Raw genomic sequence first — 14898 nt, forward strand, 5'->3', positions numbered from 1 at the left:
TATCTTCTAAAGGGCATTGCTGAAATGGCCATGAATTACCTAGGGCAGCCATGAAGTAAAGCGAGAAACTCCATCCTCCCCAGAAGCCCAGAGATCTGATTATGGGGTTAACTGGCACTTTGGAGATCATAGGATCCCTGGGTGATTTCCATGGGGCAGGAAGGTGACCTGGATGAGCTTCTGGGATGTGGTTCTGGGGGGTTTGGGAGGCTGAAGGCTGCTGGCATACAGAGATGAGTTCAGGGTGGACTGGAGGCTCTTCACGAATGGGTTAGGGAAATAACTCAGGGACAGGAGGAAGCTCTCTTCCTGTCAGCTCTTCTCAGTCCCGTTGCTTTATTCTCTCCCTGGGTCTAAAAACGTGCATTCAGAGTGCCGTCCCCAAATGTCCTAGAAGCAAGCAGTGAGAGTTGCAGCATGGCACAGACAGGGCCGTCAGCATGGCCATGGGGCTTCTTGCTGGCTGTGGAATCCCACAGGGAGGCGGACACTCCTGGAGTACTTCCTTAAAGGAAGTCCCAATGTCCCCTCAAGACCCCAGGCTGAGTGGAAGCAGAGGATTAACAGGGGAGACAGAGTGCTTTACGGGAGAGGCGGGAGAGGCGGTCAACACTGCAACCCAGATAAGCTATTTGTGAGCTTTTGAGTTTTTGCTTTAGTCTTTTTTCCCTAAGAATATAAAAATGTGTCAACCAAAACTGTACTTTCCTTTTAATTTTTTCCTACTGAATTTTAAAGAATACTTTGACCGTTTATCCCCAAATTCTCAGGTCCAACTCTACAGGCATGAAACTGTGATCACAACCTCCCCCCTTTACCAGTTTGATCTCAGAAGTGACATCAGTGCTTACAAAGGAGATTAGCGTTAAGATAGTTGGGTGCTGTTTTAAGAAACATAGAATGTACAAGTTGTTCCCATGCGGGGCTTACTCAGCATGGAGTTTGAGATCTGACTCAGCTATTTATTTTTTTCTCACTCAGTATGTATTTACTGAGCTTGTACAGTGTACCAGGCATGGCTCAGGAACCAAGGGGCTATTTAGCATGGGCTCTGTTCTCAAAGAACTTCCATATCAGTCAGGGAAGACATACAATAAAAAGGAAACACACTAATAAGCTATTTTTTCAGATAGTGATGTCACAGACACACATACACAGATGTACAGAGGGTGGTTCCTCGGGTAGGAGGTAGTGGGTAAAGATTAGATAGGTGGTCTTTTAGGAGCTGACACTTGAGCTGAGACCTGAGCGATGACAAGGGACCATCATGCAGAGACCCTGAGGAAGAGCTTTCTAAGCTGAGAGGACAACCAGGACTTCAAAGGCTGTGAAGGAAGAAAGAAGCAGGTGTGTAAAGAACAAGGTGGGCTGTGGCTGGAAAGGGAGGCAGGGATCAGGTCAGGTAGGACATGCAGATCATGGTAAGAGGGGTGAGTTTTATCAAAGTGTGATGGAAAGTGGGAGTGGGGATATAGCTCAAGTGGTAGAGCGTGTGCTTAGCATGCATGAGGTCCCGGGTTCAATCCCCAGCACCGCCATTAAAAACAAACAAACAAACAAATAAATAAATAAAAATTAAGGGAAACCCCACAAAGTGTGATGGAAAATCACCAGAGGGTTTTGAACAGGAAATAACATGATTTACGCTTTATAAAATGACAGGTGAGATCGCGTGGTAGTGGTGGAGTTGAAGTGGATGGTTTTAGGCACCTGCCATGGGGGGCAGACTGTGAGTCATCCTGTGTTGAACAAAGAGAGGACTTACTGATGAACTGGACGTGGCAATGTTTGGCTTGAACAACTGGTTGATGGTGGTGTCACTCCAAATGCCTCTTTAGCCTGGGATCCTCAGGGGACCCCTCCACCTGGCGAGCCTTCTACTTGTCTCTGGGTGGCTGAAATACTTTCCCCCCGGCCCCTAGAAGGGCCCTTCTGCATTAGATGGCTCCTTAACCAAAATAAGATGTCAGAAAAAGGGAAATGAGACTGTCTAGGGAGAAAACATTAATTGCATTGACATCTCAGAAATATATAAATATTTGTTTCCCCTCGTGAAGCTTCTGAAGATCTGAAATGGAAAGATTAGTTTTTCAGAAGCCAGCATCGCTGGCTCCAGACGGCTTCCCCTGACTATGCACACAGGGTGAAAAAACCTGGGTGTTTGAAAGCATGACTCTAGATTATCAATGAACGCATATTTGGATCAAGAAAGCCAGCACGGCCAAAGGGCCTTACCTGTTCTTGTTTTCTAGCTCTGCGATCAGCTGCCTTTGCTGCTTGTTTGCATCAATGGTGAAGGAGATGTCAGGAGCGCTTCTCTGCTGAGCCGGCTGCTGTAACATATGGGTTTACACTATTTAATAACGGGAAAGGGAACCTGCGTCTGAGAAGACGGGGTCGTGAGATGCGCAGACAAGAAGGAAGAAGCCACTTCCATCAAAACAATAAAGCCAGTGCATAAAATTAAATGGCCACTCCTCTTCTACAGACCGAGTGTTTCTGTGGATCTGGAGCAGATCCATATGTGGTGGAAAGCAGAACAGAATTCTTAGGCAGGCAAATACATAAAACACGGGAAAAGTTGTTTCTGAGCTTTCTGACTTGAAGTCTTTGGGGAGCCGTTTCCTTCTTGCAAATATTCTTTCAATAAAATGGGGTTAAAAAGGTTTCACTGCTGAGGTGACACTTTCTCTTGAACTGCTGTTACACCACTGTAATGTACCAGTAATAACTGTATGTTCAAAAAAATTTTATTATTATTTTTAATGTAAGTACTGGAGATCGAAACCCAGGACCTAGTGCATGCTACCATGCACCCTTCCACTGAGCTATACCCACTACCCCCATTTGATACTGTTTTATAAAAACTGCGTCAGATTACGTAGACTTCCCTGTGCCTTGCTTTCTCTATTCTACAGTTCATTATAGAAACTCCTCGATGTCAATTTTTACTGTTTTTAAAATGAATTCAAAATACCACAACTAACCTTTCTACCAAAGAATGCCAGGCTTTAAAAACTAGCACCCATTGCCGTTGCGCAAGCTATGGAGAAACTCAACCTGCTTTTTAATTGACAGAAAACTATTTTTAATAGTTTTTAGGAAAGGAAAATATTTAAACTTGGTAAAGTTCTGGCTTTCAGAAAGGCCTTTCTATTGTTTTTCATCAGCATTTCTTTTTTGACTGAAGTATAGTCAGTTTACAATGTTGTGTCACCATTTCTGGTATACAGCATAAAGTTTCAGTCATACATACACATACATGTATTTGTTTTCAGATTCTTTTTCATTATAGGTTACTACAAGATGTTGAATATGGTTCCCTGTGCTATACAGTAGAAACGATGTTTATCTAATTTACATATAGTAGTTAGTATCTGCAAGTCTTAATCTCCTAATCTATCCCTTCCCACCCCCTTGCCCCACTGGTAACCATAAGTTTGTTTTTATGTCTGTGAGTCTGTTTCTGTTTTGTAAATAAGTTTATTTGCATTTTTTTAAGATTCCACATATAAGTTATATCATATGGTATTTTTCTTTCTCTTTCTGGCTCACTTTACTTAGAATGACAATCTACAATCCATCCATCATTAGCACTTCTTTTAACAAGGAAACCATACGTGTTGCTGGTGAAGAATGTTGAGGTCCTGAATGGTCTCCTATGGCAGCTTTGACATGCTGTGCAGGGTCTTCTTTTGAGTTTACGACATAATTTTCTCTTTCTTGTATATATTTTACATATTGATAAAAGCAGAAAGTTATCTGAGCCAGTTGTGGACCTGAATCGTTGCTTGCTCTTTAGAGTAACTGATGAGGAATTATGCAGAGAAATCAAGCGTTGGGCTGGTTCAGCACTGCTGGAACAGAACACCTTGGGCTCTGATTCATGCTCTACCAGGACGGTAGCTGAGCAGTGAAACACGGGAGCAGCCAGAGCGTGTCTGGGTCTTGCAGACAGAACTGCAGGCAACTGTTCAGCTCTGCGCTTGTCACCCTGGCTATCAGGATAACGATGAACAGGACATCCTTTCACTCAAACTACTTACGGATGAAGTGGACTCGGCTGCCAGTCTGGCCGCGTATCTGGCGATCAGCCGGTGCTCCTCGTCAAGCCGGTTGGAGCTCTCAAGCATACTGTTAAGGACAGAGCAAGAAGGAGCCTGTTAGGCAGCTGAGAAAGATGGACATGTTCATACTACCACCGTGGTGGGAGTTGGGGAGAGTTGGGGTTGCAATTTCCATTTTTCAGGGCAAAACATTTGAAGGCTATACAAAACCCCGTTAGGTTAATGATACTAGACTTAGATTCGTGACATGATCTAATAGTGGTCAGGAACGTCGTTAATAAATCCTGTCTTACTAAGAAAGCTCCAAAGAGGAGCGACTTTTCTGATAGAAACTGAGAAAAGAGAAAGAATATCTTCTCTTTAATTGAATTTTATTGCCTTTAACAATTTTATTTCCTTATTACACAAGTCATACTTGTCTGAAATCAACACGTAAGAAAATAGGAAAGCAAAAAGGAGGCAAAAAGCAATCGTGGTCACTGTGGTCAGCCCCCAGTGATCCCGCCTCCCGGCATTCACACTCCTGTGTGTAATCCTCTCCCTTTAGTATGGGCTGGACTTAGCGGATTTCTTCTTCTTTTTCTTTGTTTGCTAAGAAGCTTATTCATTCTTTGCATTTCAGTTCACATGTTGTAACTATAGTGATTTCTTCTCTAAATGCCTAATCTACATTATAGCGAGGTCTCTCCTTCTGGTCTTGCTGTTCTTTTTCATTAAATCCTGTTGAATTTTTTTTTTGTAGCACTTATATTGTGAATTTAAAATATATGTTGTTTGGGTAGTTTGTTTTTGTTTTTGTTTAATTGAAGTATAGTTGGTTTACAATGTTGTGTTAATTTCTGGTGTACAGCATAGTGATTCAGTAATATATTATATATATATTCCTTTTCATTATAGGCTATTTCAGGTATCGAATATAGTTCCCTGTGCTCTACAGTAGGTCCTTGTTGTTTATCTGTTTTATATATAGTAGTGTGTATCTGCAAATTCTGAACTCCCAATGTATCCCGCCAACAGCCCCCTCAACCTTCTCCCCCCCCGCCCCCTGGCTTTCTTCCAATGAATAGAATGTGGCAGAAGCAATGGAAGGTAACTTCCAAGATCATATTATAAAAAGATCCTGGACTGGATCCCCTTTGGAAGAGCCTTTAAATGAGACCACAGCCCAGCCGAGAGCTTGATTGCAACCTCATGGAAGTCCTGAGTCACACCCCCCCAACCAAGCCCAACATGGATTCCTGACCCTCTGTGAAATAATATGTGTTTGTTGTTTTAAGCTGCTTAGCTTTTGCATAATTCATTACGCAGCAAAACATAACTAATATAATTCTCATTTATCGTATTACTACCCAGGTAACTTGCCATTTTATATTTACTTTCAGAGAAGTAGAATTACGGTAGCGGCTTCTAGTGACATTAATGGGAATTGTTCAGGGTCTCCTGTACATTTATAAAAATTGTTCCTACTAGAGTGAGGATAATCCAACCCGCTAAAAAACTAATGCAAATAGACGCATTATTAACTCTCCCTTATTTCAGAAAGCCCTTTGTTAAGACTAGGTTTTCCGTGCCACTAGAAAAAAAAAAAATCTACGAAACATACCGGTAACACTAGTCCTGTTAACAGACTAGCTCATCATAGTTAGCAGTTATTATGGTGAGTGTCATGTCAGGATCAAGATTAAGGAACTAGTTCCTCTCAATCCCCAAATATACGGATTCTCTCCTCCATTGGCTCTTATACTTAAGCCTATTCCTTAAAGAAAACAATTAATACTCATGATTATACATTAAAAATGACACATTTCTTTGCCACTATTAAGGTTCTAAGAATTATCCACTGAAAAGACTTGGATCCATATACAGTACCAGACATTTATATCATTTATGTGTACATTTGCATACACAGTAAACATGCCACATAATCTCTTACCCTTTGTTCTAAAGTAAGAAGATGAGTAAAATCACATTAGCAAGTCACTTCCAAGCAGCTCATCTCTCTCTGGAGGAATCCATTACCGTAACATGTTTTTCTGGTCATTTGGAAGATATTCACGTCTCCATTATCTCTGCTCTAGTCTATACACCTCCCATCCGTAAACTATACCTGTTCTTATCCTGAATTCTTCCACTCCAGGTTAGCCCTTTTCTCTAAGTTACTGTATGCTACCTAAGGTATTCCTGAATTTCTCCATTTACCAGATCGCTGTTCCATCCTCATAAAAGGAGTCTCCTCTTTCCTGTTGCCCAAATGAGGTGATGCATGAGAAAAGCATCGAGCTAGTATGATGTCTGGAATACATAAAATGCTCAAAAAATTAGTTAATGCAATATTATTATTATTTTGCCTCTTAAGTAACCTATTGAGACTCATTAATGATTCTTATCTCCTTTAAAATGCCATCTACCACCCAAAACTATCTAGAGCAGGGCTCTTAGACTTGAGTCTGTGCACAGGTCACGTAGGGATCTTGTGAAAACGCAGTCTCTGGTTCTGCAGTGGGGGTGATGGGGTAGGATGGAACCTGAGAACATGCATTTCTAACAAGTTCGCAAGATATGTTGCTATTGTTGGTCCCTAAGACACTTTGAGTAGCAAGGATCTAGATCTTGAAAATAAAATTTAAAAAGTTAAACACATGAAATGAACCCCAAGTGTAAACCATGTAAATAAAAGAGATCATTTTTCATGAGTATTTAGGTGATATTCACATAGCATGTGTGTGATACTTTACAAACATTTGCTTAAGACAGAAATTCTAGGATTCAGGGCTCACACATGTGTAATATTAATCCCAGTGGACTGGGATTTCAATCAGCCTACAAACTTACAGTTGGAATAAAAAAAAATACTTTTACTAGTAAAAGGCAGAATTAGTTCTGGACAACTGATGCTTTAAGGCAGATAGTTAAAACAGATGTATTACAAAACACGTCTGCACTCTGCAGTGGTTAAAAATAACTGAATTTCTCATTAACAGCTTCAATAAGAAAGTTATGTTGTCCTTGCTTTAAACATAAAATCACCCCACAAAGAAACAATTTAATTTGATTTTAATACATTTATCATTTCTGGTTGGTGTGTTAGAAACCATACGCCTAATTCAACACAGTTCGTGCAGGCGACCAGGCCCACTGCTCCGAGCCCAGGACAGTGATCTGTTTCACCGCCTGAAAGTGACTTTGTCAAAAACGTTTGTGTTTTGATAAATAAATAATAGAAAAAAACCCCCTTGATTTAAAAAATAAAAGCCTCATGATAAAAGTGCCTTTTATCATGAGTGACCAGCAAGCATAAATAATATGAAGGTTATATAAAAATCATTTTGGAAAATGTTAGATGTGAAGTTCTGGGTTTTGTCTAGTAAGCTATAACTCATACTTCCATGCCTCTCCTCCCTCCTGCACTGAGTGAATGAGGGGTGGAGTGATGTATTGCCCCTTTGTGCACATAAACGATTTATGAGTCCACACGTGCCATTTTGGTACGTTCACATTACACAAGGGTGAATGAGGCATTCCTCTAATAAATTCCATTATTTCAAGACTTCAATTACAAATAGTTGAAAATGAATGGCCAATAATCCCTAAATCATTAAAGAAATACCAACTCCAACATTTTCTCCATCCCTGCCTATTCATTTCCAGACTTTATAATCAGTAATCTTGCTACAAGACCATGATGAATGATAAAGGGGCTGCTGTGGGGACTGCATTTCAGAATGGGGAAATCTATTATTTTGAAAGCTCTTCCACTTTCTACTTAAATACACGGCCAGCGTCAGCTGCTAGTGATTTCAAAGCGGCGTCAGGAAATGCAAGTGGCCCCCGTTGTGCCAGAACCTCCTAAACTGTGATTTAGCAGGGATTTCTGGGAACTCAAGGTTTGTTCACATGTCTCTGGTTTATCTGTAGGCCTGTTCTGACTTCCAGGGTGGGTGGGACAGTCAACCAAGTAATAATGTGATCCAAAGGGCGCCAGAAATACTTCTACGTTTTTCCTTAATATTTTTTCCATTTGTCTGAATGGTGCCAGGAATTTATCGCTAGATGAATTTTTAAGGTCATTAAGTGTCACTACTCTTTTATTAAAATGCAGATAGCTATTCGGAGGATTACTGTTCGAGAAGGCATTATTAGTTAATACCTAAGTGGAGGGTGACTTTATCAGGGTATTTTCTGTCTTTTGCAGTTGGTTGGGAGCAAAAGACCACAGGGTAGATACTGTCCTCCTGGCCTTTAGGAGTCAGTGACAAGAAGCAGGTGTGGGAAGGAATGACATGATACCGGGGCCCAAGAAGTGGTTTTATGGGACTGAAGGCTGGAGAGGGAAACTAACTAACTCTCAGAGCTTCAACTGTTGACTGGTTTGCAAGGAAAAGACAGGAAATCACGAAATGCCCATCTTCATGGATAGTCAGCATCATAATGATAACTTATTGATAATAGTGGCTTCTCTACAGAGATGCCTTCAAACTCCTTTATTGAGACCCTGACTTTGAGAAACCACTCCGTTGCGTTATAATCGATGATCAAGGCCGTGCCTTCTACCTTCTACAAACTCTCAAGTTCCTCCGTTTCCTTCTATTGCAGCTGTCACTGACGTGCCCCCGGCCAGCGTCATCCTATCCTGAATAAGGGTAAAGTCCTCTCAGCAGGTCACTCTGATTTGAGAGTTATTCTGTCCTCCAAATCGTTTTCTACCCCATAGTCAGCGATCTTTCAAAAATGAAGTTGGCTGGAACATCCCTATATGTATAAAACTTCAATAGGTTCTCATTTCTCAAACTCCCCAAATAAGCCCGAGAAGATCCTGCATAATCTAGCTTCGTCCTTTACCCCGTGGCCTTACCACACTTAAGTTCCTCGAATGCACCACATCCCCTCTGCCCTGAGCAATCTCTCTGCCTTCTCCACCTGCTTCCGCTCGGCCAATTCCTCTTCCTTCTGCTGTTGCCTTTGGCTGTCGTTTGCTACCCTCATGTCCAAACTCCAAATTCAAGTCCATCGCATCTCATACATCCCACAGCACTCTGTGCTGCACTGCCTTTTTTTTAGCTGTTACCTCTTTGCATTGTGTTTATCCTTCACTAAACTGCAACTTCTCTAAAGACAGCCTGGTTCAGTCTTTTCACTATGAGAACCTGAGTGTTTAGCTCAGGGCTTGGAACACAGCAGGAACGACCCAAGAATCAGTTGGACAAAAGAGCTAATAGAGGGTGGCTCCCTAAGGCTTGCAATGTCATGCTCTTTGGCTCAACTTTTCTATATCCTGCTTGGCTCTGCATGCATCCTCAACACTTAGAGAAAAATCAGAAGAATACAGGTGGAATACTGTACCTTAACACTAGCTATGCTACCTAAAATCAAACACCTGGCGGAGTTAAAATCAAGATATATTCTATGGCTGCAGACAGATTCCTTATCTGCTCTGTACAGGTGTTAAAGTTCATAGAAATGTCACTATACATGTTCATATTTGTCAACAGATCTCCCCCATCCCCAGTCACGGCAAATTCTCTTTTGGCTCACATTTTGTTGTTGCTGTCTTAAAGATTAGGAAAGCAGATGGTGTCTGAAGAGGTAAGCTCCCACTCCAAAAAAATGCTTACTCTTAGGAAGGGTGAATAACTGACAGCAGTATACAAGAGTGGGTGGGAGGCTGGACTGGATCAATTCTGTATGCAAACCCTAGCCCTCTCACCTACGAGCTGTGTGGCTCTGGGAAAGTCACCTAACCTCTCTGTGCCTCAATTGTCTCATCTATAAAACGGATACAGTGGTAACTTACTTCGTGGCTTATAGGAGGATTACCATGTGTAGTGTTTATAGCAATGCCAGGGTACATGGTAAGACTTGACGGGAGCACTCTTTTTAACTCTTACCTCTAAAAAGCAGGTAATATTGTTTGCTATGACCATTTTTGTACCACCACTTCCTTATCTATAAATTAGCTTTTTGCTCAAGAAAATGTGATTGGTTGCCAGCCAGTATTCTAGGTTATACCCCAGTAAAGAAAAACAGTTCAGTTGAATCAATGACGGATTTTACAGAAGCAATCGGTGGTCTTCATCTCTCTGATTTCCTAAACAAAGGAAGAGTTCAGCTTAACAGTGATACCTTCTCTATTTCTTCTCGCTTCTATATACAAAGCTGAATACAGAATTTTTAATTTGAATTTTTAATCAAATATCCCTTTTGCACAACTTATCAAGCAGCATATGAGACCATGTCCCATTCTGAATTCTTTATTTTAACACATTCAGAGAAAGTACACTCTGAAGTTCATCCATTCAGAAATACTGATAAACATTCATGAGCTATCAGTTTATTTCTATCATATGAAAATGGGCAGGTTTTACAAAATGGGATTTAAAATCTAACTTATTATGTGCCTTCAACCCTATTCAGAATTAAGTGAGGAACTAACACTGAGTTATTCCCATGTTCCCAGTCCCATGCTAGCTAATTTACATCAATGACCTCATCAAATTGGTAGTGTCACTCTCGTTTTCCATAGAAACTTAAAACGTATTAGAATCTATAACAGGGAAATGAACTCATCTTAAAATCAATTTATCATCTGATTGATTATGCTGAGAAAAACTGCTGTGAGTAAAATGCAGCTCATGCAGATATGTGCACTGGTGGTGTGACATTCTTTGGGTTTATGCGTTTAGGATTCTAAGGAAATATCTTTCTCAGAAGTCTAGTTCTACAACTGAAGGTTCTAAACATTTACAGAAGAAAGGGAGTAGTGTTAACAAGGAGATAAAAACTCATAAAAGAAGATACTGTGGATTAAAAATACTGCCTGCCGTATCAGTAAACAAGGATGCTGTGGCCATCAAGTCATCAGCCACTGCCACCACTTGTGACAGTGAGCGAAGGGAACTCAGGATGCAGACAAGCTGGCAGCCTGGCCTCTGCGGCCACCCCCAGTGGTGCACCTTGAGGGCACTCAGGATGTGGAAGAAAAGGACACCGGCCCTAGATGGCTAGGTGTGTATCAAAGGAATGACTTCAGTGAGCCCAGACCCTTGCACCTTCCTAGACATAGAAAAGTGCTAAATTCCTTAACTTGAGATACCTGGTTTTCTTTAATCAACAGTAATCTTTATTTATTCATCTTTGTTTTTGCAGGGAGGAGGTAATTAGGTTCACCTATTTATTTAGTTTTTTGATGGAGGTGCTGGGGATTGAACCCAGGACCTCATGCATGCTGAGCATGCGCTCTACCACTTGAGCTATACGCTCCCCCCAACAGTAACCTTTCAATGTTCCAACCACCTGGTCTTTGTGGCAGACACTCCTACACAGCTTGGCTCCTCCCCGGCCTCTCTGCAGCAGTCCCTCACAGCAATCTGAGAGGCTGTCACCCCAGGCTGAAGTCCTCAGGATAAAAGTCTCAACCTTTGGGTTGTGCTTTTTTGTTTTCCAGTCGACACAGGCCGAAAGCTTCTGACTGGTAAATACTGAGGCTTATAATTATGGTTAAAAGTTGGAAGTTCTGGGCTGGTTTCTGATTTCCTTTGGTCCGCCTGCCACAGTCTGCGCTGTAAACCACGACCAAGCCCAGGCACTCTATGAGCTCTCGGGAAGGCCATAGAAAGCCCCCCTTCTGTGACTCTGAGACCTCTCCTCCCCCGTGGAAGAGGGGCTTGAAAACCATTCAGGCTTTTAAAACTTCACTTAGGAATTAGGAAGACAGCAGGAATTCTCCCTTGAGCTACAGTTTATTTATGTGGTTTATCTGACATCAGAACCAGCAAAGACACATAAGTACATCTTTGATGTAGTGGCAGACTATTAAGAAATGAATCCTTTTCCCATGGTGTTAAGTAGCTGACACAGGGGAGAAGGTCCCCACGCAGAGTGGATCAGGGGCATATATGAATAACTACAAAAACACACCTTTTCATCACGAACAACTCTTAGGTTCCTATTTATTTGTGGACCATCTCATGAAGGGAGGCTGAGGAATGAGGTGGGAAAAAGATGGGTCCAGTATCAGAAGACCTAGCTGGCAGGTGACCCTGGATAAGTCACTTACTGTCTTGGAACTGGCATTTTCTTAGCAGTGAAAAGGCAATAATAATAGCCAAACGTACAGGGCTTTGCCAAGCAAATTAAACAATGGGTGGGAAAAGGCTCTATAATTTCCAAAGCGCTTCATAAATGTAAAATTTATTATTCATATTCTGGCTGCTGTGATGAGGTGCAAGGGACCGGAGAGAAAATTATCATCTTTTTGAAGCTTACAATTAAAATGAGAACTCACAACGCATAGAACTAAATACGTAAGTGGCGACTTATTAACAGCCACTATTCCTATGACTGGTCTGTGCTCAAAATATTTGTTAAAAGGAAATAAAAATAGTGTAGTAGGCGGTGGCTACTACATATGTGGTGGCTCTGAATAGGGGTGCAGAGGATACAGTGCGGAGAAATGTCCAGAAAAGCTTTCTGGAGGGGATGCATTTAAGTAGGTTTTTTGCTTTTTAATTGGAGGTACCCAGGATTGAACCCACGACCTCATGCATGCTAAGCACGCGCTCTACCACTGAGCTAACCCACCCCCAAGTAGGTTTTATAAGACGCGATGTGGCACAGTGGTTATGAGCCTGGATCAGCTTGAAGTCCCTGCTCCCTTGTGTAGTAGCTGTGTCCCTAGGGGAAAGTCATGTGAACTCTCTAAATTAATACCTTTACTTGCCTATAAAATGGGGATGACAGTATTTACTCTACAGGTTTACTCAAGTTCTAGGGGAAATTCTGTAAATAAAGGGTTTTAACACAGTGCTTTTCTTGAGGCAAATGCTTTAAAAATGGTGGCTTTTGTGGTTACCACCATGCTATAGCTCACCACAGCTGAATGACAGGAAAGCATTATGCTCTAATGATGATAAGGGAGGCGAGAGATCACTACTTCATTTACATGATCATGGCAGGTGTGGGGAATTGCCAGGATCTGATTAAACAGAAAGGAAAGGGAAGGAAAAAATGAGAAATTCGAAAAAGGAGTTGGAGTTTTTAAGGATGCCAAAAAGCAGTGAGAATCGCGGAGGCCAGTAAAGCGGAGCCCGCTTCATTGATCAGTCTTAAATTCCGCTTTGTATTCAAAATACAAATCACATCCAGCTTTCACCAAGTAGATGAGACAGTTTTACGGTCTTAAGTGACCATCAAGTCAACATGATTAACCACTTGAGGAGAGAAAAGGGCTGGTAGTGACAAACTCTTGAGCTTTCCTCTTTAGAGATTCCTTTGTTACAACTTTAATTAAGAAAAGGTCAAAGAAGAGTGGCAGAAATAACCCGCGTGTGCTTAGATTATGGGGGAGGGGACACGGTGTAGATCACATCACTGCCTTCAGACATGATTGAATCTTTATCGACTATATCTTTTGAAGATTACTGATACAATCTTTTTTTTTTGATAATTTAGTATTTAGCTCTATTGTTTCAAGCACCATATAACATCAGGGAACCAAACTCATTGGGAATTAGATTAAAACAATCACTCTTTCCCTCTTGTAGTTTTGAGAGGCTGAGATGTGAGAAAGAAGAACCGTTTGATCGACAAGCTTGGAAAATCTGAACATAGCGATGGGCTGAGCTGAAGAGTGCATTTGTATCTTCTGAAAGGGAAGGCTATAGTATAAAATTAAGCCAATATCCTTGTCATCTGTATTTAAAAGATACAAATGAAGATAAACATGTAACTAGTAAAACAAATAGATGTTCATCAATGTTATCATCTAAAATCATCTCATGTACTAATCTTGCAAAAAATCGCTCTAAGGTATCAGAAGCAGGAATAGGAAGGAAGTTTGGAAACAGTCAAGGGGAGAAAGTTCTAGAAACAAAGAAGTGGGTCACAAGATCAGTGGCGAGGGCAATCAGCAATGAACATTTGAAAGATGCTTTCTGTGATATAGGAGAGGAAAGGGGACCAATTTTAAAGGCAGTTTTACCCACTGGATCATTTAATAGTTAAAACTGCAAAAAAATCCATAGGCTCTTAGTTCAGAGAAGATTAGGGTTATTAAGCAAAAGCGAACATTTCTAAGGAACTGGTTTGCTAAACATGTTTATAAAACAGTTTCCTAAACTAGGGTTAAAAACACAGGATGATGATACAGTCTGTCCACTTATTTTCATTTAGATTGAAAATGTACACTTATTATCAAACTAAGTAACTTTAACCAATGGGAGGAATTGCCTATGTCACAATTAAAATAGAAAGGGAAAACCTTCATGAATGCCTTTATCCTAATACATAGGGTTATCTGAATTCACATATTTAACACATCTGAAAGTATGTTTTGCCCTATTGTGGGATTTGGAAGCAGGCTTTATCAGGACGGCTACCCAGAAACATTCGTAAGAGAAGAGCTGAAAGACAGTTTCTCCCAGTTATCATTGTTGGGGAAGAGATTTCCAAGGTATGAGCCCATCCAATCACTTTTCCTCTTTTCCACTTCTATCTTAAGGGAATGTAGCAGTTTCCCAAATCAGTGGAAACACACCAGTCCTTGGAATAAGACACCCTCTTGCGCCACCACCGGGCGGTAGTTTGACATGGCGCATGGAAGGCAGAACCAACCGGTGGCACCCAGAGTCCTGCGTCCACCTAGATCCTAACACTTAGCGCGGTACCCATTTACACCAGTTGTCTCTTTAGCTAAGATATAAACAAGGATGTGAATTCTATGATACATTAACGGGAAGCATCTAAACTAACAGCACAAAAGACATCTTAGTGGAATTGGTTAAAAAAAAAAGTGCCTTGGTGGCACCTCTGGCATCCAATGACTTTGCCCCTTTGC

The 14898-nt window shown here is 41.2% G+C and overlaps 1 protein-coding gene across 12 annotated transcripts in view; it reads right to left on the reverse strand.

Annotated features, from left to right (window-relative positions):
- Positions 1-14898, reverse strand: part of DTNA (dystrobrevin alpha) — a 214773-nt gene that overhangs the window by 32958 nt on the left and 166917 nt on the right. For 11 of the 12 annotated variants that reach the window (XM_072949026.1, XM_072949031.1, XM_072949022.1 and 8 more), the window contains 2 exons: positions 4047-4134; positions 2236-2333 (listed from right to left, as the gene is read on the reverse strand). In XM_072949026.1, coding sequence (XP_072805127.1) covers positions 2236-2333; positions 4047-4134 — 186 coding nt within the window. The remainder of the gene's footprint in view (positions 1-2235; positions 2334-4046; positions 4135-14898) is intronic. The other variant, XM_072949030.1, reaches the window with a different exon arrangement.

Source organism: Vicugna pacos, chromosome 24 (assembly GCF_048564905.1).
Source record: "Vicugna pacos chromosome 24, VicPac4, whole genome shotgun sequence".
Lineage (NCBI taxonomy): Eukaryota > Metazoa > Chordata > Mammalia > Artiodactyla > Camelidae > Vicugna > Vicugna pacos.